The sequence below is a fragment of the Salmo trutta genome, chromosome 28, assembly GCF_901001165.1.
Source record: "Salmo trutta chromosome 28, fSalTru1.1, whole genome shotgun sequence".
Taxonomy (NCBI): Eukaryota; Metazoa; Chordata; class Actinopteri; order Salmoniformes; family Salmonidae; genus Salmo; species Salmo trutta.
The window spans coordinates 12688305-12714609 of record NC_042984.1 but is presented as its reverse complement, the minus strand read 5'-3'; the positions used below and the strand labels follow the sequence as shown (position 1 = coordinate 12714609).

Sequence of the window (26305 nt, the reverse complement as noted above, 5' to 3'; positions counted from 1 at the left end):
TGGTAGAATGGATGAGTCTCCCATCTCCAAATGTGAAAGCTCTGTTGCTTGGTGTGTCACTCATATTTTGTACTTCTTTCATATTTAGTTCTCTGACATAGCTATCAAGCCATTTTGCACCACACACTGTCCGTGAACATGCAGTATCAATCACAGCAGATCCTAAGGATTCAACAATAATGATCTCAGTATCAGAAGCAGTTTTGTTTGAAAACAGTGTAATGTTACACTGCTCTCTCTCTGTGTTTACATTTTCCTCTTAGTTTAACTTGTTCATTTTTATCAGGACAGTCTTTAACCCAATGGTAAGTGCTTTGACAAATAGCACATTTTGATCTCCTTCCATATTTGTCCTGTGGATTTGTGCCGGGCAATGGCGCCCTCGTCTGGTTGTCTTGAGGACGTGACTTGTTGGCGCCTTTTCCCCGCTGCTCAGTGTAATATGCTGCGTCACTCATCTGTTATTGGCCCGACAGACGTAATTTCACCCCCCAAAAATTATAGTTCCGACAAAAGTCAGCACAGTACAAGCAGTCAAAGCCAACTGTTTCTCCCTACCAAACAGACAGGCAGTATCTAGCAACTTAAAGCTAACACTGCATCCGGGAGAACCATGTCGTACTTGTGCATCCTATTGTACCTCTGTTCCAAATCAATTATGTAGTCCGTCATTGCAACCAAAATATCTCTCGTAACACTGGCAAAGTTTTAAAATGCCTCGTAGGCACGGTCTTTCTCTTCTTTAAGAAATACAGAATCGAGTGCTCTGATCAGTTCTCATACCATCATCCTTGTTCAAATCCTCCAGGGATATTTCCAGTGCTCTGATCAGTTCTCATACCATCATCCTTGTTCAAATCCTCCAGGGATATTTCCAGTGCTCTGATCAGTTCTCATACCATCAACCTTGTTCAAATCCTCCAGGGATATTTCCAGTGCTCTGATCAGTTCTCATACCATCAACCTTGTTCAAATCCTCCAGGGATATTTCCAGTGCTCTGATCAGTTCTCATACCATCAACCTTGTTCAAATCCTCCAGGGATATTTCCAGTGCTCTGATCAGTTCTCATACCATCAACCTTGTTCAAATCCTCCAGGGATATTTCCAGTGCTCTGATCAGTTCTCATACCATCAACCTTGTTCAAATCCTCCAGGGATATTTCCAGTGCTCTGATCAGTTCTCATACCATCAACCTTGTTCAAATCCTCCAGGGATATTTCCAGTGCTCTGATCAGTTCTCATACCATCAACCTTGTTCAAATCCTCCAGGGATATTTCCAGTGCTCTGATCAGTTCTCATACCATCAACCTTGTTCAAATCCTCCAGGGATATTTCCAGTGCTGTATCTCGCGCTCTTCCCTCGAGCGATAATACCACCGCTAGTGCTTGCTTTTTCCTCGTCCAGATTAGTAACCCGTGTTCAGCTTCCAAGTCCAATTTTCGTATGACCTCTTCTCGTCAAAGCGAGGGCGCCCATTTGTAGTTTTTAGCCATCCTCTGCTACTAATGTTACCAATGTTATCTTCGAATGACACAACTAGCTTCCAGTTTAACGTTTACTTCACTGTATTTCCACAGTATATAGTCACCTTCACACTCCAGCCAGGTCCATCTCCAGTGGGACTACGGCGCAGGCGTACTAATAACAGAGTGATAGCAGCGTAATAACACAAATATAGGGATACTTAACACATGGTTCTTGAAGTTTCAAACCATGTTAATGTTTTATCAGAATAAGAGCTCTATCCTGCATCGTCTCTCTTCGTGCAGGTGGGTGCACGCTGTGTGTGAGAGCCTGTACACTGAGGACGAGGTGGAGCAGGCCTCTGATGAGGGCTTTGCTTGCACATCCTGCACTCCCTACGTCCCCAAACCCATAGGTAAGTCTATCAACTTAAAACGTATGAATAGAAAAGTTGAACGTTCGGTGACTTGTGGATTTCTCACACTGCTTCTCTGTCTGCAGTAACGGTGGATTCAACCTACATGACAGCTATGAAGATAAAAGAACCAGGTATGTTTTTGCCTCCCCAGTTTGTAATTCAGCTAATCTTACTTACAACTTGGCATAGCATGTTCACTGTTTGTATAGTTGCATATCACTCAATCTCCAAACACTTCCTCCTCCCCTCTAGAGCCTCAGTTCTATCGGTTGGAGGGGGTGTGGCTGACCGAGACGGGCATGTCCCTGCTGCGCAGGATTTCCATGTCTCCCCTACACAAGAGACGGCAGCGGCGCTCTCGCCTGGGCATGCTGTGTGGCGACGGAGGACCCGACAGCATGGAGCTAAAGGACGGGGACGAGGGAAAAGGTGGGCGTTGACATTTCTTTCTCCTCTTTCCACGATTTAACCTGTTAGGGCTAAGGGGCAGTATTGACACGGCCGGATAAAAAACGTACCCGATTTAATCTGGTTACTACTCCTGCCCAGTAACTAGAATATGCATATAATTATTGGCTTTGGATAGAAAACACCCTAAAGTTTCTAAAACTGTTTGAATGGTGTCTGTGAGTATAACAGAACTCATATGGCAGGCAAAAACCTGAGAAGATTCCATGCAGGAAGTGGCCTGTCTGACAAGTTGTTTCATCTTGGCTCTGTTTATTGAAGACTGAGGATCTTTGCTGTAACGTGACACTTCCTACGGCTTCCATAGGCTCTCAGAGCCCGGGAAAAAGCTGAACGATATCGAGGCAGCCTCTGGCTGAAACACATTATCGCCTTTGCCAAGTGGCCGATCAGAGGACAAAGGGCTTAGGCGCGTGCCTGAGTTGACCCCATGCTTTATTTTCTTTTGTCTGTTTACCTAATTGCAGATTCCCGGTCGGAATATTATCACTTTTTTACGAGAAAAATGGCATAAAAATTGATTTTAAACAGCGGTTGACATGCTTCGAAGTACGGTAATGAAATATTTAGAATTTTTTTGTCACGAAATGTGCCGTGCGCGTGACCCTTATTTACACTTCGGATAGTGTCTTGAACGCACGAACAAAACGCCGCTGTTGGAACATAACTATGGATTATTTTGGACCAAACCAACATTTGTTATTGAAGTAGAAGTCCTGGGAGTGCATTCTGACGAAGAACACCAAAGGTAATCAAACTTTTCTAATAGTAAATCGGAGTTTGGTGAAGGCTAAACTTGCTGGGTGTCTAAATAGCTAGCCCTGTGATGCCGGGCTATCTACTTAGAATATTGCAAAATGTGCTTTCACCAAAAAGCTATTTTAAAATCGGACATATCGAGTGCATAGAGGAGTTCTGTATCTATAATTCTTAAAATAATTGTTATGCTTTTTGTGAAAGTTTATCGTGAGTAATTTAGTAAATTGTTAGTAAATTCGCCGGAAGTTTGCGGGGGGTATGCTAGTTCTGAACGTCACATGCTAATGTAAAAAGCTGGTTTTTGATATAAATATGAACTTGATTGAACAAAACATGCATGTATTGTATAACATAATGTCCTAGGTGTGTCATCTGATGAAGATCATCAAAGGTTAGTGCTGCATTTAGCTGTCTTCTGGGTTTTTGTGACATTATATGCTAGCTTGAAAAATGGGTGTCTATTTCTGGCTGGGTACTCTGCTGACATAATCTAATGTTTTGCTTTCGTTGTAAAGCCTTTTTGAAATCGGACAGTGTGGTTAGATTAACGAGAGTCTTGTCTTTAAAATGCTGTAAAATAGTCATATGTTTGAGAAATTGAAGTAATAGCATTTCTAAGGTATTTGAATATCGCGCCACAGGATTCCACTGGCTGTTACGTAGGTGGGACGATTTGGTGCCACCTACCCTAGAGAGGTTAACTGTCCAAGTGACGGGGGTTGTAAAGGAGAAGGATGAAGTCGGTTGCCCTTTGATACTGATCTACGGTCAGATTTGTATTTTTTCCCCCTAATAGATAAGAGTAGGGTTTGGTAAGCTATCTGATCCCAGAACTGACCAACTTCTACCCACTGTGTCTACTTGCTTTAACAGGTCTCCTTGGATACACTACATCAGGCATGTATTTGACTACCCACCCTGCCTTACCCTCTGAATTAACCTTTAACCCCGATTTGTTGTTCAAGGCTGTGGGGAGCCCATGGAGTGTGAGCCAGGAGCCCCTGGTGTAAAACAGGAGCCTTCAGGGAGCCCAGACAGGGAGCTGGGAGCAGAGGGAGGTGCTGAGGGGATGGAGGAAGGCCTCCTCAAAGGAGGAGTAGAGGAGACGGACGAGGGAAAGAAGAGGAAGAGAAAACCCTACAGACCAGGTCAGAGGTCAACTCTTATTAAACATCTTGGGTGAAATAGTATCTGTTTTCTTTGATTTGCTTGATTTGAGATTGCCTGGTGCAATGGAACTAATGAAATGTCCTGAAAGTGCAGGTCTGGCACTCCACGTATTTCAAAGAAAACAGCTACTATTAGAGCCCAGGTCTGTCCAACAGACCCCTGAAGTGAGAGGATATCATTTGTCACTGCTCTATGACGGTCACATTCAAGCCAACTGCAATTCAACGTTTGAAATGGACTTTTTTAAACATTTTTATCTCCTGCAGGGATCGGTGGCTTTATGGTGCGTCAGAGAAAGTGTCACACACGGATGAAGAAGGGTCTGTTCCCCCATCTGTCTCACCTGGCTGGAGACGGAACTGTTACAACGGACAGACCAAGAGAGAAGCCTGCCCTAGAAGAAGGCAAGTTACAGAAGCAGTCTTAGTCAGAACATTTCAGTGTTTGACCACTATCTGTTAGAGGTCAAATTATAATTTCGTCAAGGAATATGATAAACCTTTGCCGACCACTGCGGGAGTAAGTGTTTTCACTCATGTGTTTTAATGTGTAATCCTCCGGGATTCAAATGTTTATCGTGTGGATCTATATTATTTGTAGCCAATGTTCCCTCTAAGCTGCTCGCAGTAGCCCAGAGACTGCTGCGCAGAAATATCAGCCCACAGTGAGAAGCACGAGATTCAACTTCACTCAACTTTCTAGAGCAGTGGTCACCAACCGGTCGATAACTAGGAACGCCTTGCAGAATCTCCAAATATTTCTATAAAAAACGGTTTTATTCGTCTGTCTGGTGGTAGGTGCACCTGATTCAGCTGCCCTGCACTGGGTAGGCCAACTGTTGCCTTTTTGAACCATTTCATGAGTCTGAAGGTACAAACTCTGCCTTTCCGGTGGGCCCAGATATCAAATCAAGTGCACTATAGGCCTATCGCTGGCCAATCAGATGTCTCAGATGACCGTGTCTACAGTAACCTAGCAGGCATAAAAGAAAGCTCAGCAAAGTTGATACTGTGAGATTTCAAAATGTTTAAAACCAGACTAGAGAGAGACTGTCAACGAATACAGTGAAGAGCTGCTGTTTCTAAACGTTTAAAACCAGACTAGATAGACTGTCAACGAATACAGTAAAAATCTACTGTTTCTAAATGTTTAAAACCAGACTAGAGAGACTGTCAACGTAGACAGTAAAGATCTACTGTTTCTAAATGTTTAAAACCAGACTAGAGAGAGACTGTCAACGAATACAGTAAAGATCTACTGTTTCTAAATGTTTAAAACCAGACTAGACTGTCAACGAATACAGTAAAGATCTATTGTTTCTAAATGTTTAAAACCAGATTAGAGAGACTGTCAACGAATACAGTAAAGATCTACTGTTTCTAAATGTTTAAAACCAGACTAGAGAGAGACTGTCAACGAATACAGTAAAGATCTACTGTTTCTAAATGTTTCAAACCAGACTAGAGACTGTCAACGAATACAGTAAAGATCTACTGTTTCTAAATGTTTCAAACCAGACTAGAGACTGTCAACGAATACAGTAAAGATCTGCTGTTTCTAAATGTTTAAAACCAGACTAGAGAGAGACTGTCAACGAACACAGTAAAGATCTACTGTTTCTAAATGTTTAAAACCAGACTAGAGAGAGACTGTCAACGAATACAGTAAAGATCTACTGTTTCTAAATGTTTAAAACCAGACTAGAGAGAGACTGTCAATGAATACAGTAAAGATCTACTGTTTCTAAATGTTTAAAACCAGACTAGAGAGAGACTGTCAACGAATACAGTAAAGATCTACTGTTTCTAAATGTTTAAAACCAGACTAGAGAGAGACTGTCAACGAATACAGTAAAGAGCTACTGTTTCTAAATGTTTAAAACCAGACTAGAGAGACTGTCAACGAATACAGTAAAGATCTACTGTTTCTAAATGTTTAAAACCAGACTAGAGAGAGACTATCAACTAATACAGTAAAGATCTACTGTTTCTAAATGTTTAAAACCAGACTAGAGAGACTGTCAACGAATACAGTAAAGATCTACTGTTTCTAAATGTTTAAAACCAGACTAGAGAGACTGTCAACGAACAGTATAGATCTGCTGTTTTTATGACTGAATTCATGTTTAAGTTCTTACTGAGCACTGTCAACACTTTGTATTCAACACTTTGTATTCAACACTTTTATAAGACATAAAATGCACGTTCTTCCTACTTCCACTCAGCACTTCAACAAGCACTGCAGCAGTAATGAATGAATAGGAAAGTCAATCTTTAGGCTAGCGTTGATGTTATTATTAGCGGCTTGGGTCTTTTTAATATCTAAGATTAATTAACTTTCTCTGTTCATCGATGTAACAACATGAATTTGTGCATGAGGCAGAAATAATGCGGTGCGACTCGAGTTTGGCCATCAGCTGGAAGACCGTCCCTTTTTGGTCAGTGTCAGTGGAGGACAGGGAGACTGGAGGGATGTTGACAGACGGACCCTCAGTCTGCTGCTCTCTCCCTCCACTGAGACTGAACATCAGATACAGGCACCATCAGCCCAGTAAAATAAAAAGCTAATTATTTAAATGTATACTCACTCAGCTGTGCCTCACAAGTAATACAACAACGGATCTATTACCGGTGTGATCATATAGCCTACCTCAAACTTAAATTTTTTTTTTTTTTTTAAATGTCCTGAACAACAATGCATTGGCAGGGCAATTCAAGCAAAGCCAATATGTGGAGATAATGTATTAGGCCTATAGCTTACTGCACAAACCTAATTTCTACAGTACTGTTTTTAATTGGTTAATGTTGCATAGGCTTACATTTTGACTCAAAGTGATCTTGACTCAGAAAAGGTTGGTGACCACTGTTCTAGAGTTTCCCCTGTTAACACCATCAACGTTTCCCTTTACTGAGGCAATTGTGACATGCAATATTAGCCACTTTCAATGCAACATACCGAAACAAAACAAACCATGCAAGAGGTTTTGTTGTAGGCAGAAAGCATCAGAGTAGGATTCTATTGCATTGACGCACACTACTCAGCCCGTACTCTACACAGACCAGTGTGGCATAAACAATCAGAGCTGCAGTAGACCTATATGCAAATAGACCATTGTCATATATGGATCTGTGCCATTTATTATGCACTGGACTGTGTTTACAGCATGAGCGGTTGTGAGTAGATGTGCATGCTTTGAGATCAAAGCGAGAGCTGCATGTAGCCACGTGTACATTTTGTTCATATCCTTTGCTTGTTAGTAGTTACTTGCCCAGAAATAGATCATTTGTAGTCAGCAATAGGAGTGATTGTTTCCTACAAGAGCACAAAACGTGTACATCTTTGAAAAGCGAGTCAGGTAAAGATAATTTTGTTTTGGTCTTAAAGGGGCAGTGTTGTATTTTGAGTCATGCTTGAATAAGCTATATATATATATATATATTTCTTACCTTTATTTAACTAGGCAAGTCAGTTAAGAACAAATTCTTACTTAAAATGATGGCCTAGGAACAGTGGGTTAACTGCCTTGTTCAGGGGCAGAACGACAGATTTTTTTTCAGCTCGGGGATTCGATCTTGCAACCTTTCGGTTATAAGTCCAACGCTCTAACAGCTAGGCTACCTGCCGCTCCGTCCTTGTCTGAAGGACAAGTGGATAAACATGTTCATGTCAAGCCTTGCATGTTTTTTTTCAAAAGTATCATGGAATGTAGGTCTACAATGAACACCACACATTGGCTGCTACTGTAGGCTGAATGATAGAACAGCTATTTCCATGTTAAAATGTTATGGGATGCATTTTCTCTAGAGGTCGCCCGATGATGATTTTTCAACGCCGATACCGATTATTGGAGGACCAAAAAAGGCCGATACCGATTAATTGGCCTATTTATTTATTTATTTGTAATAATGACAATTACAACAATACTGAATGAACATTTATTTTAACTTAATATAATACATCAATAAAATCAATTTAGCCTCAAATAAATAATAAAACATGTTCAATTTGGTTTAAATAATGCAAAAACAAAGTGTTGGAGAAGAAAGTAAAAGTGCAGTATGTGCCGTGTAAAAAAGCTAACGTTTAAGTTCCTTGCTCAGAACATGAGACCATATGAAATCTGGTGGTTCCTTTTAACATGAGTCTTCAATATTCCCAGGTAAGAAGTTTTAGGTTGTAGTTATTATAGGACTATTTCTCTCTATACCATTTGTATTTCATATACCTTTGACTATTGGACGTTCTTATAGGCACTTTAGTATTGCCAGTGTAACAGTATAGCTTTCGTCCCTCTCCTCGCTCCTACCTGGGCTCGAACCAGGAACACATCGACAACAGCCACCCTCGAAGCAGTGTTACCCATGTAGAGGAAGGGGAACAACTACTCCAAGTCTCAGAGCGAGTGACGTTTGAAACGCTATTAGCGCGCACCCGGCTAACTAGCTAGCCATTTCACATCGGTTACACCAGCCTAATCTTGGGAGTTGACAGGCTTGAAGTCATAAACAGCGCAATGCATTGCGAAGGGCTGCTGGCAAAACGCACGAAAGTGCTATTTTGAATGAATGCTTATGAGCATGCTGCTGCCTACCATCGCTCAGTCAGACTGCTCTATCAAATCATAGACTTAATTATAAAATAATAACACACAGAAATACGAGCCTTAGGTCATTAATATGGTCGAATACGGAAACTATCATCTCGAAAACAAAGCGTTATTCCTGTTACATTGCACAACCTTCAGTGTTATGTCATAATTACGTAAAATTCTGGCAAATTAGTTCGCAACGAGCCAGGCGGCCCAAACTGTTGCATATACCCTGACTGCGTGCAATGAACGCAAAATGACACAATTTCACCTGGTTAATATTGCCTGCTAACCTGGATTTCTTTTAGCTAAATATGCAGGTTTAAAAATATATACTTCTGTGTATTGATTTTAAGAAAGGCATTGATGTTTATGGTTAGGTACGTCGTGCAACGATTGTGCTTTTTTCGCAAATGTGCTTTGTTAAATCATATATCATCCCCCGTTTGGCGAAGTCGGCTGTCTTTGTTAGGAAGAAATAGTCTTCACAGTTCGCAACGAGCCAGGCGGCCCAAACTGCTGCATATACCCTGACTCTGTTTGCAAGAGAAGTGACACATTTTCCCTAGTTAAAAGAAATTCATGGTAGCAGGCAATATTAACTAAATATGCAGGTTTAAAAATATACACTTGTGTATTGATTTTAACAAAGGCATTGATGTTTATGGTTGGAGCAACGTGTACCTAAGCGATTATATGCAACGCAGGACTGGCTAGATAAACTAGTAATATCATCAACCATGTGTAGTTAACTAGTGATTATGATTAATTGTTTTTTATAAGATAAGTTTAATGCTAGCTAGCAACTTACCTTGGCTTCTTACTGCATTCGCGTAACAGGCAGGCTCCTCGTGGAGTGCAACGTAAAGCAGGTGGTTAGAGCGTTGGACAAGTTAACCGTAAGGTTGCAAGATTGAATATCTGAGCTGACAAGGTAAAAAATATGTCGGTCTGCCCCTGAACAAGGCAGTTAACCCACCGTTCCAAGGCCGTCATTGAAAATAAGAATGTTCTTAACTGACTTGCCTAGTTAAATAAAGGTCTAAAAAAAAAAAATCTGCCAAATCGGCGTACAAAAATACAGATTTCCGATTGTTATGAAAACATAAAATCGGCCCTAATTAATTGGCCATTCCGATTAATCGGTCGACCTCTAATTTTCTCCGTTGTTGTTGATGGTAGGTCACTCTGGTAGTCCTACATTGTGATCAATTAGCTACAGTCGCCTACTTGGCCACTGTTAACTGTAACTTAAGGCAGGTACAGCCTTAATATTCACAGTAAACTCGCGCTGTAAGTTGCACATAGTTTTCACAAGGTTCAAATTTGCTCTCAGCAAACCAGAAATTTGCTCAGTGCCCGAAAAAAATTGTACATAACATTGTTTGTAACCCAAAATAAAATTGAATAAAATTTAGTTCCTGCTATCAAAATTGTCATTCTGAACATCTGAAATGAACCAGGTTGTGTTTGTTGACAGGGCCTCACCCAGACACACCTATAGATGGCGCCCAGGAAACTAAGCCAGCCGAGGGAGAAGGGGAGCAGGCCAAGAAACGACGAGGCAGGAAGAAGAGCAAATTGGAGGACATGTTCCCAGCGTACCTGCAGGTACGTTCTCGCTCACCACCTCTCACCATGGGCTTTTCTAAGGCCTTCAAATGGCAGTCTAAAGGACCAGTTTCCCGGACACAAATTTAGCCTAATGGACTAGAAAGCATGCTCAATTGAGATTCTCGATTGAAGTTGCTTCTTAGTCCAAGGCTAGACTTAATCTGTGTCTGGAAAACTAGCCCAGAGTGTCTAGTGACCATTCAACTCCATCATTCTCTCTCTGTCTATGTGTGTGTAGGAGGCATTCTTTGGTAAACAACTGATGGACCTGAGTAAAAAGGCTCTCCTAGTTACCCCAGGACAGAGGCATCATGGGGCCATGGGTCTCCTACGTCCCCCACTGCCTCACGCACGGGGGGCCAGACCCACCGCTCCTGACGCAATGGAGGTCCGGGAGCGAGCGATGGGGGCTGGGATGCACCTGAAGCAGGAGGGGGGTGAGGGATCACAGGCTCAGGTTGAGGGATCAGTGTTGTCTTCAGCTATCAAAGATCAGGGCTCAACAGATCCTCAAGGCTCCGAAAAGGAGAAAAATGAAGGTAAGAGATCAGAGATGCTGAAATGTTGCCGATTAATAAAAGTGACACTTCAAGAGTTTCTTTTCTACTAACTTACAGGAATTGTTTTGACATGCTATCAATTTGGTATTGGTGAATGTTTTTGCCCACTGTCCTACACTCCTGTTTTTTTCTCTCTCCCAGGACTTCCTGAGGGCATGGAGAGTCAGGACTCTGAGCAGTTCTTCAGGAAGGTCCTGGGGTCATCAGAGGGAGTGTCTCTAGGAGGGTCCCTACAGAGCAGCATGAGGCCCATCCTAGAGGGAGGAAAGGGGGAGATGAACTGCAGCAGTCTGCCACAGAGGAGCCTTCTCACAGGTAGTGGTACAGGCCTGAGCGCTGCTAGGGGAATCTATACCCTTTCACACTATCATACCTGGAGAGCGCACTTTTAGAGGAAGTAGAAATGAGTGTGATGTTGAACTTAGACATCTGCATTAGAGAAAGGACTAGAAAAAGTGAACAGTGTGATGCTATATGGAGCAATAGTTTGTTGTTGTAAAGGACCCTTTATGTTCAGGAACCGCTCATGGCCGCTCAAAGGTCATGGTAAAACAGGACATGTCTCTCATATAAGCTGATCTCTTTCAGGATCCCTGCCCTCTGCTGGTATGATGGACTCCTTCCCTGGACTTTCTCAGTCTCCCTTCTTTGACATGCGGGAAAGGGGTGGCCTGTTCAGTCCAGATGGGGGAGAGGAGAGCCCGTGGGCCAACCCCTCCACCCCAGCCACCCCCTCCACCCCTCTTACCCCGACCGAGGCAGATGGAGACGGGCTGTCCTATAACCAGCGCAGCCTCCAGCGCTGGGAGAAGGATGAGGAGCTAGGAGAGATGTCCACCATCTCCCCTGTACTCTACGCAAACACAAACTTCCCCACTCTCAGACGGGACTACCCAGGTGAGTTAAGAGTAAAAATAAAAGACTATGAAAACGTGGAATATTCTAGGTTTTATGTATTTGTTTGCTCTGAATGAGATGGTGCTTCCAGAGAGTTCTAATGAAACAAACTTTTTATCTCTGAAAATGAACCAAATATCAAATGTTTTGACTTCAGTTTATTGGAATAGAAATAATGTAAGTTGTGATCCTCTCTCCTCTCTGACAGACTGGTCCAGTCGCTGTAAACAGATCATGAAGATCTGGAGGAAGATTTCAGCTGCTGACAAGGTTCCTTTTCTGCAAAAGGCCAAAGACAATCGAGCGGCTCAGCGGATCAACAAGGCACAGAAGGTGAGAGTTTAGGCCAGAACATTGATTCATAGGGCCAGCTTCGTTGACCCAGATCAACCCCACTCCTAAACTAAGTCCACTTGAAGTCTTAATTTTCAGGAAACCAGCCCAAAGCATAAGGTTGTCATTGTATGCAGCCTCATTGCTTCTCTCCAACTGTCTCTTCTCATTCCACAGCAGGCAGAGAGCCAGGTGTGTCGGCCTATCAAGACAGAGGGGGGTGGAGGTGGTGGTGTTCGGGTCAAAGGTGAACGTCCCAACCTGCATCTCCAGATCCCTCCGCCCTCAGGTTCCGTCTCCACCTCCTCCCAGCCCAGCTCGGCAGAGAGTCCCTTCCCTTTCCACCCTGACTCGGGATCCTCTTCCACCTTCTTCCCTGACGGTCCTGTCAAGACCCCGGGCTCGGCATCGGCAGATATGCGGACAGATCCCTTTGCCAAGCTGCCTCCCCAGTCCCCCCACCCCTCCACCCCATACTCTTCCCATCAGGCCGCCTCCAGCCCCATGCAGGGCCAGGCCTCTTCCTCAGGTTACCCCCACCCCGGGCCACAGGCCCCTCAGGGACACCCGGCTAGCCTTGGCCCCTTTGACATGCAGCCAGGGAATCCCCGGCGGGCTCAGCAGGTCGACCCCTTCTTCAGGCCACAGCAACAGCAGATCCAGGGCCATCTGCCCCAGTCACAGCAGTGCTCTCAGGAGCACTTAGGCCCCCCAGAAAGCCCTCGGTCCAGGGGTGGAGGGCCCGGGGACTCTCCTCTCTTCTCCCCGCCCCACACCACCCACTATGGAGACCCGTTCCGAGGCCAGCAGCAGGGGATGGGGCGTCCAGAATACGGTTCCTCCCCCTCCCAGGTCTCCTCGCCTTCTGGGATGGGACATGGGCAGTACAGGGCTGATATGAGCGGGGGACCCTCTCCCCGCTCCTCCACGGGACGCCAGGACCTGAGTAACACGGGCTCCCCTGCAGGGATGCTGGACTCTGGGGATGGCTTGTTCAAGGCTCCCATGACACCACGGATGCACCAAGGAGAGGGTGGGGTGGTACTCCATCCCGGAGCCTCACCCAACCACCCCTCTGAGGGCTACCGCCAGTCCCCTTCCACCCCATTTCAGGACCCCTATGCCCAGCCTCCCCTCACCCCAAGGCCCCAGTCTGGGGACTGCTGCTCCCCCCTCCCCCAGCAGAGGCACCCCCAGACTCAGCAGGAGTCCTGCCCCAGGGTTCCCTCCAGCCCCCAGTCCCAGGGCAGCTCCCTCTCCCCCCTCACTCCTGGAGCCCCCTCCAACGACGCATTCTCTGTCCAGTCCCCAGCTTCCACCTCCCGCTTCCAGTCCCCTGACCACTACTCCCGCCCCCCCTCGCGCCCCCAGTCCAGGGACCCCTTCGCTGCTCTGCACAAGCCCCCCCGGCCCACCTCTGCTGCTCCCGAGGGCACCCCCAGCTTCAGAGGCTCACCTCACCCCAGCCAGCCTCCCTCACTCCCCCTGTCGTCCACCCCTGTGGGGGACCCTCTCTCTGGGAAACCCTCTGGGCCGCATGGGTTCAGCCGGGGCCCCAACATAGCCTATCAAATGGCCCAGCAGCAGCAACAACTCCTGCAACAACAGCAACAACTCCAACAACAACAACAGCAACAACAGCAACAGCAACAACAACAGCAACAACTCCAACAACAACAGCAACAACTCCAGCAACAACAGACTCAGACCATAGGTGCCGACTTCCACTCCAGGATGCCCCCCCAGCAGGACCCCACAGCCCCCCGCCCCCTGGAAGCACCTCACCCCCCGGGGGCTATGCCAGGCGCCCAGGAGATGCCCGACATGTCAGCGGTTCAGGATCCTTCACTACTGAACCTCAGCCCCTCTGAGCTGGAGAAGCACAGACAGGTACATGTTCTATTTGATGAGGATCTCCTTTATTCCACCACAGGGCTTCTGGATCCTTCAACATCTACAGGTAAATATTTGTCTTTTTTTTGTCCTGACGACCTCTGGCCTGTATTTCTTATTTTCCTCTGATAGCGACAGAAACTGAGGGAGTTTTTGATCCGGCAGCAGATGCAGCGAAACTCAATCCGGCAGGAGAAAGAGGCCGCAGCAACCAGCAGTGCTGCCACTGGTTGGCCTGGAGGAGACATGGCAGCCTATCAGCAAGACAAAGCCCACCGCGCTCCACCACCCTACCCACAGGTACACTGTTATGTCAACCAATGTCTGATATCAACTTGGGGGTCGTGTTCAAAAATGTTTTGAAACTGGGAGGCAGTACCTGTCCAATAAGAACGTTTTATTTGTCCTTTCCCATTGCAAAACGTTTTGCTTCAGTTAGCCCTACTGAACCCTTCTCAGCGGGTTCTTAGTATTGTATTTTAAATTCTCCTGAGGGGATTGATAGTTTTTGAATTAATAGTAGGTCCTTGTTGTTTGTCCCTATAGGACCGTGCCGTTACTGCTGCCCAGGCATCATTGGCAGGGAAGATGCCCCATGCTGTGGGTCCCATGGATGGTGGCCGTCCGCCACCCCCAGAGACCCCTGCCATGATGGACCCCAACCAGCTCAGGTATGCACTCAAGTCCCCCCCCCCCCCCCCACCCCCTCTCTTACTTCTCTTTACGTCTATTTCTTAAATGCACATAGCTGTATATTGAAATAAATGCCATCGGGAGTTGTTTTCAGCACAATTGTGCATTTGTGCACAATACTTTGTCTCATTAGCTTGCTGTACATGTTTTGCATTTGTTGTCTGTATTTGTCTTTTGTAGACAACCAGGGCCTCCCAACCCCCAGGGCATGTATGGTCGTCCTCAGTTCCCTGGGCAGTGGCAACAGGGCCCAGGTCCCCGTCGCTTCCCTCAGCCTGGCATGGAGGGTGTGGGCCCCAGGCACCACCTCAACGCTCCCCTCAACATCCAGCAGGCCATGCAGCAGGGTATGGCTAACCCCCGTGGCCTGGTGCCTGGCCCTGGAGGGGAACCCATGCAGCCAGGCATGGACCCCGGAGGACCCCCACCACAGTTCATCGAGCTAAGACACAACTCCCAGAGGCTGCCCCTTGGGCCCCAGATTCCCCAACGAGGGCCCCAGCAACGGCCGCGCCTCTACATCCCCCAGCAACAGGAAATGGCCCCCAGCCAGTTTGTTCAGCATCCAGTGCCTCAGGGTATGGACCCTCAGACAGAGGGGGTCAGAGACTCACGGCTGGGGCTACAGCAGGGTAGTATGGGTCTATTAATGCCACAGCAGAGCACTGGCTCTTCGCAGCAGCAACAACAACAACAACCCCATCTCCAATCCCAGACAGGCACTCCTCAGACCCGTAACACTCCCAGCTCTCACTCTGGGCAGCAGCACCAGACCGCCACAGAGACCCAGGCTGGAGCACCAGGGGACTCTAGTGTTGATCTTCCCGAGCCCGACCTAGAGGACCCGTTTGCCCCCAAAGGGCTAGGAGATGCCCCCGGGGATGGAGGAGTGGAAGATGAGGATGACCTGGCTCTGGATCTAGACCCTGATAAGGGTGACGACGACCTGGGTAATCTTGACAACCTGGAAACCACGGACCCGCACCTAGACGACTTACTCAACAGTGACGAGTTTGACCTGCTGGCTTATACGGACCCCGAGCTGGACCAAGGGGACCCCAAGGATGTGTTCTCGGACCAGCTGCGGTTGGTGGAAGCAGAGGGTGAAACTCCAGGTAACTCTGGGGCTCAGGACAACAAAGTGGAACAGAAACCAAAAGTTGAGCAAAACCCAACCCCAAACACAGGGGGTGCCATGTCCTCCTCAACTCTCCATCCGTCCTCCTCGGAGTCTGCCGTCACCTCCAGGATAAAGCTGGAGCCAGGACAAGCAGTGGTGAAGGATGAGATGGGAGATGCTGTCTCGATGCTCCTTCAAACAAACAAACCCTCCACTCAACCAGAGAACCAGGGTGCTTCACTGAGCTCTGTGCGGTTAGGAGGGCTCCCATACCCTCTGCCAGGTCAGGCTGATTCCTTATCTTCCCTGGGGGAGGACCCCCTGGGGCTGCCCGACGGAGGGGGACAGCACTCCCCTGCCGTGGATCTAGACAAAGTCGAGAGCTCTCTGGAAGCCAGCGAGCTTCCCTTGCTGATCCAGGACCTGCTGGAGCACGAGAAGAAGGAGCTCCAGAAACAGCAGCAGCAACAGCAGCAGCTCAGCTCCCTCCACCAGGGGGCGATGGGGGGGCACATGGGAGGCCACCCCCAGGGGGGTCCTGGACATATCATGCTGCCCCAGCACCACCGCCCCCCACCCCAGAGCATGATGGGACTGCCAGGTATGGTGCCACGCCCTCCACACCTTTTGCAGCAGCAAAGGCTCATGGGACAACCTGGGATAACACCGCAGCACATGGTTGCCATGGCTCAGCAACAAGGAGTTATGAGGGTGGGGCAGCCAGGACTCAACCCTCAGCCGCAGCAGATGGTCAAACAGTCAGCTCTGGCTAATAACTTCTTCCCTGATAAAGGTAAATACATATACGTTCTTGAGATTGTTTGAATCATGACTCTTGTTTGAATCATGATGCTTTCCTTTCATATATTTGACCTGGTGTTTCTGCTTGCTCACAGATCTAGACAAGTTTGTGACGGACGACATCATGGATCCCATCGCCAAGGCGAAGATGGTGGCACTGAAGGGCATCAAGAGAGTGTTGGCACAGGACCCAATGGGGGTTCCCTCTGGCATCAACAGGCAACAGGTCTCTCTGTTGGCCCAGAGACTAGCTTCAGCACCAGGAACAGGAGACCCTCAGGGTCAACTCGCATCTGGCACATCTAAGGTACAGTGTCACTTGTCCAAACATAACCAGGACAATATGTGTTCATAATATTTATTTTGTAAAGCAGATCAATTGCTATGGGATCTTCAAAACAGAATCACTTGATTCGTTTAGCTGATTTGATATATTTTGACTCCTTTTTATTTTCAGGAAGGAGAAAGCAGTGACCCAACACAATCAAGACCCAACCCTCCCCAGTTTGTACAAGGGATCATCAGTAAGTTCTACACATGTTTCATCTTAATAATACTTAAATGTATTCCAGTTAGTTGATGTAGTCCAGTGTTTCTCAAACCTCTCCTTGAGTACCCCCAGCCATTGCACATATTTGATGTATTCCAGTACAAGCCAACCTGATTTGAATTGGTCAACTAACCACCCCCTGTTCTCCCTCCCAGACGATGCAGAGCAGCACCAGTATGAAGAGTGGCTCCTGCATACCCAGCAGCTGCTGCAGATGCAGCTCAAGTTCCTGGAGGAGCAGATCGGAGCTCACCGCAAGTCCCGCAAGGCTCTGTGTGCCAAGCAGCGCACTGCCAAGAAGGCAGGCCGCGAGTTCGCCGAGGCTGACGCAGAGAAGCTCAAGCTAGTCACTGAGGAGCAAAGCAAGATCCAGAAACAGCTGGACCAGGTGGGGAAGAAACTCTGAAAATCCTTACCCTCTCCATCCACCCACCCTTATGTTTCCAGTCTTAAGATGGTATTAGGCACCTGTTAACCCATATCTCTTGTTGTGTTTCAGGTGCGAAAGCAGCAGAAGGAACACACCAACCTGATTGCAGAGTACAGAAGCAAGCAGCAGCAGCATCAGCAGTGCTCTGGTCTCCTGGCCCCAGGCTCCTCTACCCAGGGGCCCCACAGTCTCTCCAAGATACCTGGGCAGATGATGGGCCAGCAAGGGGCTCCTGTGATGAGCCAACCTCCAGGAATCATGCCCCAGGGAGGTATGCCCGTCCGAATGCCCCCACAGGGGCAGCCGTTCCTGGGAGGAGGCCAGCACCTTGGAACTCTGGGAGTTAGACCCCCTGGTCCTCCTGGTGGTCCACCTGCAGCGTTCTTCCCTCAGGGTCCAGGAGTAGTCCAAGGAGCAGACCCAAGACTTCTCCAGGAGAGACAACACAGGATGCAGATCATTCAGAAACTACAGCAGCAGCAGCAACAACAGGCGATGATGCAAGGCCAGCAGCCCATGCCACATCCAGGTGGCCAAGCAGGTATGTTGCCACAATCACAGCCAGGCATCATGGGTAACCCTCTGATGGGTCAACAACCAAACCTCCAACAGGGAATGATGCCCAACCAGGCCATGTTGCCCCAGATTACAGTACCAGGCCAGGCTGTGGCCCAGCCACCGCAGACCCTGATGGGAGGGCAGCCTATAAACCAGCCTTTAGGGATGACGGGGGCCCAGACAGGTATACAGCAGCAACAGAGGCCTCAGGTCATGATGGGCGAGCAGGGAGTAGTGGGACCCCCTCAGCTCCACGGACTCAGAGGACCTGGCCAGGCCCAGCTCACACCTCAACAACAAATCCTGGCTCAGCGCATGTTGGCGCAGCAGCAACTGAAGCTACAGCAGCAGCAGCAACAAGTGGCACAACAACAGCTCATTCAACCACCACCACAGGGCTTCATCAGCCAACCCAACCAGTCTCAAGACTCCCAGGGAGGACTCTCTCAACCTGCCACCCCAGGTCAAATGGGCTCTTCTCCAGCTTCAGCAGGGGGGAGCACTCGGGTCACCCCTCAACCAACTGAGGGGCTGCAGCAGGGGGAGGGTGGCATCCTTAGTCCTATCTCTAGGACCCCTCCACAGCAGGGTGGACCTGGACCTTCAATCCCGGGCCAGATGACCCAACCAGGGGCTTCTGGAGAGCAACAGGCGGCAGTTGGACAACAGCAGCAGTACATGGCCCAGCAGCAGCAACCAGCATTACAGCAACAACAACAACAACCACCTCCTCAAAATACTCAAGCTGGACTTCAACAGCAAGCAGGTTACCAACAGGCTGGCATGCACCCCCAAGTACAACAGCAGCTTCATCAACAAACCTCTCTACAGCGACAGAGTTCCCTCAATGCTGATCCCTCAAAGTCTGGTTTGGTCACCGTCAAGCAGGAAGGACAGCAGATGTGTTTCATGGCCCAACAACAACAGCAACGACAACAACAATTACAACAACATAATCTTATGCAGCAAGCCCAAGACCCAATTGGACAACAGCAACAACATGACAGTATGGGCCAGATGCAGAATGTGATAGGTCAACAGAACCACCCTGGTCAGCCTCAGCCTGTCCCTGGTATGCCAGGCCACCCTAGTCCCCAGCAACAGGCCCTCATGGCACAGCAGGCACAGCAGCAAAAGCAGCAGGCCATGATGGGCATGCTGAGAACCCAGCAGCAGGTCATGATGCCTGGCCAGAGGCCTGGAGTTCCACCCAGTCAGATACGCACCCCAGTCAACATCCAGGCTATCATAGCCCAGAACCCCCAGCTCCGACACCTCACCCCCAACCAGCAGATCCAGCACATCCAGGCCATGATCCAACAGCGCCAGCTCCAACTGCAGCAACAACAACAGGGCCAGATGATGAGGCTCCAGGTGTGTCAGGGACAGTCAGGGCAGATGAGGCCCCAGGGGCCCCCTGGTCTAGGGCAGCAGGTGGGACAGGTCCAGAGAATGCCTGGAGGTCTGGAGGCCCAGCAGATGCACTATGGAGGAGCTCTGGGGAAACCAGGGGGATTGGGCTCCCCGCAACAACCAGGGATGATAGCCCCTGGCCAACCACCGGGCGTGGTGACTCCTCAGATGCAGCAGCAAGGGATCATGGGACCTGTAGTCCAACAGCAGCAGCCAGGAGCCTCGCCTCAGTACGCCTTGAGTGTCCAACAGCAGCAGATGATGCAGCAACAGGCCCAACAACACCAGATGAGAGGCCAGCTGCCCATGACTCGCTCCCCCATGGGTCAGGTACGTGGTGGGCCCCCCCAAGGCTGCCAGATCAGGCCCATGTCTCCCCGTCAGCCCCTGGCCAACTCCCCAGGAGATCCCCAGCGCCACGCCATGACACAGGGGATGGGGATGCGTCAACCCAACCCAAACCAAGTCATGCAACACCAGCAACAACAGCTCCACATGGCTCAAAAACGCTTCCAGGGCTCTCCCTCCCACGCAGGCTCCCCTGCAGGATCCTCAGTCCAGAAACAGGAAGCAGGCATGAGCCCAGCTACCCCAGGCACGCCACACTCCACCCACGTTGCCTCTCCATCTGTAACCGACGGGGCAGCTGGGAAAGGTAGTCCTTACAGTCAGATCAAGCCCTCTCCTCTCAGGTCGCCTGGAGCATCCAAGAGTCCCCTGGACTACCCTGGGCTTAAGGCCGAAAGTGGCGACACAACCCAGAGCCAAGTCCCCCCGAATAAGCTTTCGCCTCAGAAGGGTGAGAGTGGACCGCAGGGCCAACAGCATCCACAACAGGGCTCAGTGAACCAGGGTGGTTCTCAACCTCCACCAGGCTCCAGAGAGGGAACTCTTTGTAAGATGACCCTACAGAACATCAAACAGGAGCCCAGAGAGTTGACCTGTGACGGGGAAGGAAGTAGTGGTCCTCACTCTGGAGCCATCAAAAGGGAGGTGACTGGGGAGCCGGTTGGAGGGTTTGGTAACAATGGTCCTGGACTAGGAGGGGACCCTGGAGCCCACATCCCCAGGACTGAGACAGGACAACAGCTACTGCAGAAGCTCCTGAGGACCAAGAATCTGCAGCTGGCCGCTCAGAGGCCCTCTGACGGCATCCACAACGAGATAAACGGACACATCAACAGCAAGCTGGCCATGCTGGAGCAGAAACTACAGGGGACTCCACGCAACATGGAGGTGAGTCGGATATATCCTGTCCGTTACAGATGTCTTTCTTCTCCATATTGAAAACTAGTAAGTACTAGTCATAGAAATAGACTTGAGCCCTATTTGGACAGGATTAGTTTTACTGTGGGAGGTCGGGTAATGTAATTACGTTCACAAAAGACCACAACTGTAAATTTTGTCCGGTCAGAATCTGCCATGTCAGTCATTTTTACTTGGCAAGGAGGTTATTATTCCCCAAAAAGCTATTGTTTTTCACCAAACTCCATGGTCCTTATCCCGTCCTTGTGTTTTGAGGGATATTAGAGTTTAACCGGTGTTGCATGTAGTTTGGGTAAGAACATGGGAACAAATTGATGCTTAAAACAAAGTGCTATGGATGCCTACACATCTACTTATCTTAAAACAAAGTGCTATGGATGCCTACACATCTACTTATCTTAAAACAAAGTGCTATGGATGCCTACACATCTACTTATCTTAAAACAAAGTGCTATAGATGCCTACACATCTACTTATCTTAAAACAAAGTGATATAGATGCCTACACATCTACTTATCTTAAAACAAAGTGATATAGATGCCTACACATCTACTTATCTTAAAACAAAGTGATATAGATGCCTACACATCTACTTATCTTAAAACAAAGTGATATAGATGCCTACACATCTACTTATCTTAAAACAAAGTGATATAGATGCCTACACATCTACTTATCTTAAAACAAAGTGATATAGATGCCTACACATCTACTTATCTTAAAACAAAGTGCTATGGATGCCTACACATCTACTTATCTTAAAACAAAGTGCTATGGATGCCTACACATCTACTTATCTTAAAACAAAGTGCTATAGATGCCTACACATCTACTTATCTTAAAACAACGTGCTATGGATGCCTACACATCTACTTATCTTAAAACAAAGTGCTATAGATGCCTACACATCTACTTATCTTAAAACAAAGTGCTATGGATGCCTACACATCTACTTATCTTAAAACAAAGTGATATAGATGCCTACACATCTACTTATCTTTTAAAAGTTTAAGTGGATGAATTTGTGCTAATGAATTGATGAATTGCCAACTAAGTTAGTTAATTAAATGTCTCCATATAGTTCATGGTTTTTATTGATATTGTTTTGACTTTCTTTGAACTGAAAGCCAATGTAAGGCTATCCCTAGACAAGTTGAAATATCTTCACACCTAGAACAGCCTCCAGGCTTCCATCATAACGGTCCATTTTGAATGAGAAAAAAAAACATTTACAGGGGGCAGTTTGGTAAAACTAATCCCGTCTGATTAGTCGACTGGAAAAACAGACATGCTGGGGTAGTAATTACATAAGACGTTCTATAGTAATACGAGTCCCGTGCAAATAGGGCTTTTAGAATGTTTTAGAAATTGTATTTTTTTTATTGTAGTAGTCCTCTCAAATGGGATGATTTAATTCCTTGCTTCATTGCTTTTGTTTGTCACAGGATTTGCAGTCCATTACAAAGAGGGCTCCTGTTGCCAAGGCAAAGCGATCCAACAAGCCTGGAGAACGAGCGCTCCAGTCCCGTAAGAAGAAGAAAGAGGAGATTGGGAAGAGCACTGAGTCCCTGATGAAGCAACTGAAACAGGTAAAACCTTTTCTCACTGAAATGTAGTGTGACACTTGAATTTAATGTAAGGGTGGAGCTGAACCATTGATTTTAATGTATTCTGTATATATTTTTTTCAATTAATGTGTGATGAAAAAGCGCTCTAAAAAAACAACTATTTACACAGTGCATGTTTGGTAAATAAAAAAAAAAAGTTAACTGAAACTTCTGGGCCTCTAAATAATATCTGGATTGACAGTAATACCTAATGTGGCTTGTTTTGTTGCTGTAACAATTTTGTCATTCTTCCAGGGCCTTTCTCTCCTTCCCCTGATGGAGCCCTCCATCACTGCCAGTCTGGACCTGTTCGCCCCCTTCGGCAGCAGCCCAGCCAATGGCAAGGCCCAGCTCAAGGGCTCCTTTGGAAATGCGTTACTGGGGAACATTCCAGACTACTACTCTCAGCTACTCACCAAGGTATGTTCCGTTCAGCAACCTGATGTGTACAGCATGGACTTAGTGTTGTGGTCCAAATTTCCAGCTGCATATTGCTCTTGGTGCAGGAGTAACAGTGTGTATACTGAACAAAACTATAAAAGCAACATGCAACAATTTCAACGATTTTACTGAGTTACAGTTTATAAAAGGAAATTAGTCAATTTAAATATATTCATTAGACCCTAATCAATGGATTTCACATGACTTGGCATGGGCAGAGCACATGGCTGGGCCTGGGAGGGCCCTACCACTGGGGAGCTAGGCCCTGCCAATCAGAATTAGTTTTTCCCTTCAAAAGGGCTTTATTACAGACAGAAATACTCCTCAGTTTCATCAGCTGTCTGGGTGGCTGGTTTCAGACGATCCCGCAGGTGAAGAAGACGGATGTGGATGTCCTGGGCTGGCGTGGTTACACGTGGTCTGTGGTTGTGAGGCCTGTTGGATGTACTGCCAAATTCTCTAAAATGATGTTGGAGGTGGCTTATGGCAGAGAAATGAACATTCAATTCTCTGGCAACAGCTCTGGTGGACATTCCTGCAGTCTGCATGCCAATTGCAAGCTCCCTCAACTTGAGACATATTTGGCATTGTGTTGTGTGACAAAACTGCAGATTTTTGTGTGGCCTTTTATTGTCCCCAGCACAAGGTGCACCTGTGTAATGATCATGCTGTTTAATCAGCTTCTTCATATGCCACACCTGTCAGGTGCATGGATTATCTTGGCAATGGAGAAATGCTCACTAACGGGGATGTAAACAAATTTGTGCACCAAATTTGAGAGAAATATGCCTTTTGTGCGTATGAAACATTTCTGGGATCTTTTATTTCAGCTCATAAAACATGGGAGCAACACTTTACATGTTGCGTTTCTATTTTTGTTCAGTATAAATTTACTCGCCCAGCAACTAAGTTTAAGAAGATGTGCATATGACAACAAGCACTTTTATTGTTTTCCATTATCCCACTGTCAACTGTGTAACCTTGGCTAACCCTATATCCTAACAGAGTAACCTTAGTAATCCACCGACACCCCCGTCTTCCCTGCCCCCCACACCACCCCCCTCGGTGCAGCACAAATTGCTCAACGGGGCTACAGCTGTGGAGGAGCTGACTGAGGAACAGGAAACAGAGGACACTATGGGTAAGAAGATGCTTTTATTTCAATTTTCTTTGTTTCAAGTATTTTTATAAAAAATAAAATCACACTTAGTCTCCCTTCTGAACGTCTGTAGGGTTTTGTACAGCTGCCCCAAAATTCAGGTTGTGAATTGTGTAATCTAAAACCCTCAGCAATTTCGTGGTCCTTCGAGCCGGATGGGAACAATGTAAGGATTTTGTAGAGTGCAGTCCAACTTGATGAGCAGCTGAACAGTATGTTAATAGTTCTATCTCTATAATTTGTCTGTAGATTCTGTGACTGAGGAGGTGAAGAGTGTGGATATTTTAGCAGCGCTCCCCACCCCACCTCACAACCAGAACGAGGACATCAGGTATGATACGGAGCCTGTCTGAATCCTGCGTCTCTGCGTGACATGTACTGTATCAGTGACAGCTGTGTTAGTGATTTAAAGCGTTTTGGAGGAGGATGGGTGAAAATACATTTGAGAAAAATAACTTTTTAAATAGCCTAAGCCAATGGGATGACATGCTTTTATTGGGATCACATTGCTGTTACTGTTAAACTTTTCCTCAATATTTTGAGGGCGACCATCCTCCTCTACTTCTCTGCCATGTATATTACCACCCATTATATTACCCAGTGTGACCTTTAGACTGACCAACTGTATTTTCCAGGATGGAGAGCATCAATTTTGCTCTCAACACTAAAGAAGTACTCCAATAATAATGAGTAGTTATTTAGTATGAAGTTAATCTCAGACATGACCTTACCTGTATCTTTCAGGATGGAAAGTGATGAGGACAGCGACGCTCCAGATAGTATTGTCCCAGCGTCCTCTCCTGAGTGTGACTTAGGTGACGAGGCGCTACGCTTCCCTCGCTTCCGAGAACCCAAAGAGGAGGAGACGGAGAGAACCATCTCCCCTACTATACCACTCATCCCCCGCACTGCCATCCCTGGTAGGACCACTATACAGGCATAAAAAATATACTTGTTGAAAATGCACTTATTGTAAGTGGTTCGTGAGCATCTAAGAGCATTGCTCAATAACTAAAATACTTTAAAATGTACATAAAAAAACAAATATTTGGACTATCACTTCTGAAATAACTTACTTATGAATTACCTCTGTCTTGCGAGTCCACGTCACCTTTTTTCTGTCCTTGTTCAGTGTTTCCAGAGAACAAGCCGTTTGAAGCAGCTGATGGCAAGGCGGTGTCTACAACCAACCCCTGGGACAAAGCCAAGAGCAACGAGGTTGCTGTGACCTTCACACTGTCCTCCGCTGCAGCCAAGGTACTGAGCTAACACCCTTCCATCCTTACACCCCTTTCCAACCCACTCTCATTTTCACTTCAACCCCTCTCCTATCTAGACTGGTCCCAGATCAGTTTGTGTGCTCTTGCCAACTCCTATGGTAATTGTTGCGTCATGTTTGGCAATATGACACAAACCGATGTGGGACCAGGCTATCTCCTGTCTGAACTGAACCTTGAACTGCGTCTCATTGAAAGCAACCAAGATCTTGATTGATTGGTTGACGTATATTTCTGTAGAATCTGAACCATGTGATGGTGGTGGTGGCTCAGCTGCTGCACATACGGATGCCTGGTTCCTATGAAGTAGCTTTCTCTCCCAGCCCAGGCAGGGCAGGAGCCTCAGGACCAGGGAAAGAACCCGTACAACCAGGTACTGGACCTCCAGCTCACATGTATTATATTTATTTTCACACTTAGAAAGTCCCAAATAGAATGTAGATATTAATGTTGTTACCTACTAAATACTGATCTAACCAGAAACCTAAGGTTTAGCGAGGAGGATAAGCTGATCCTAGATCTGTGCCTGAGTTTTTAAAGTTTCTCCAGGTTGAATTTACCCCGTCTTACTTTTGAGTACATGGTTAGCTAGATAAATGTATTGGAGAAACAGAACATAAAATAGTCAGATACATTTATTGATAAAACCGATCATTGTAACAGTGAAGTCTCCCCTCAGGTGCCCTGTGTGTGAAGACTGGTGGTATAGAAGGTAGTTCACCTAGCCAGAATGCAGAGTGGCTGAGACAGTTTGATATTTCTCTGCCAGGCTGCACTCTGAAGAAACAGGTGGACATCCTCTCACTCATAAAACAGGTACG

General features: G+C 46.9%; 1 protein-coding gene across 6 annotated transcripts in view; it reads left to right on the top strand.

Annotated features, from left to right (window-relative positions):
* LOC115165500 (histone-lysine N-methyltransferase 2D) overlaps positions 1-26305 on the top strand; it is a 56053-nt gene that overhangs the window by 13866 nt on the left and 15882 nt on the right. For all 6 annotated transcript variants that reach the window (XM_029718673.1, XM_029718672.1, XM_029718668.1 and 3 more), the window contains 26 exons: positions 1775-1884; positions 1971-2018; positions 2140-2316; positions 4080-4262; positions 4551-4688; positions 10353-10483; positions 10725-11025; positions 11188-11361; positions 11635-11943; positions 12152-12276; positions 12454-14166; positions 14302-14469; positions 14716-14840; positions 15043-16775; positions 16879-17090; positions 17241-17307; positions 17489-17721; positions 17833-20970; positions 22446-22589; positions 22863-23027; positions 24054-24189; positions 24457-24538; positions 24952-25127; positions 25340-25464; positions 25725-25857; positions 26164-26300. In XM_029718673.1, coding sequence (XP_029574533.1) covers positions 1775-1884; positions 1971-2018; positions 2140-2316; positions 4080-4262; positions 4551-4688; positions 10353-10483; positions 10725-11025; positions 11188-11361; positions 11635-11943; positions 12152-12276; positions 12454-14166; positions 14302-14469; positions 14716-14840; positions 15043-16775; positions 16879-17090; positions 17241-17307; positions 17489-17721; positions 17833-20970; positions 22446-22589; positions 22863-23027; positions 24054-24189; positions 24457-24538; positions 24952-25127; positions 25340-25464; positions 25725-25857; positions 26164-26300 — 10183 coding nt within the window. The remainder of the gene's footprint in view (positions 1-1774; positions 1885-1970; positions 2019-2139; positions 2317-4079; positions 4263-4550; positions 4689-10352; positions 10484-10724; positions 11026-11187; positions 11362-11634; positions 11944-12151; positions 12277-12453; positions 14167-14301; positions 14470-14715; positions 14841-15042; positions 16776-16878; positions 17091-17240; positions 17308-17488; positions 17722-17832; positions 20971-22445; positions 22590-22862; positions 23028-24053; positions 24190-24456; positions 24539-24951; positions 25128-25339; positions 25465-25724; positions 25858-26163; positions 26301-26305) is intronic.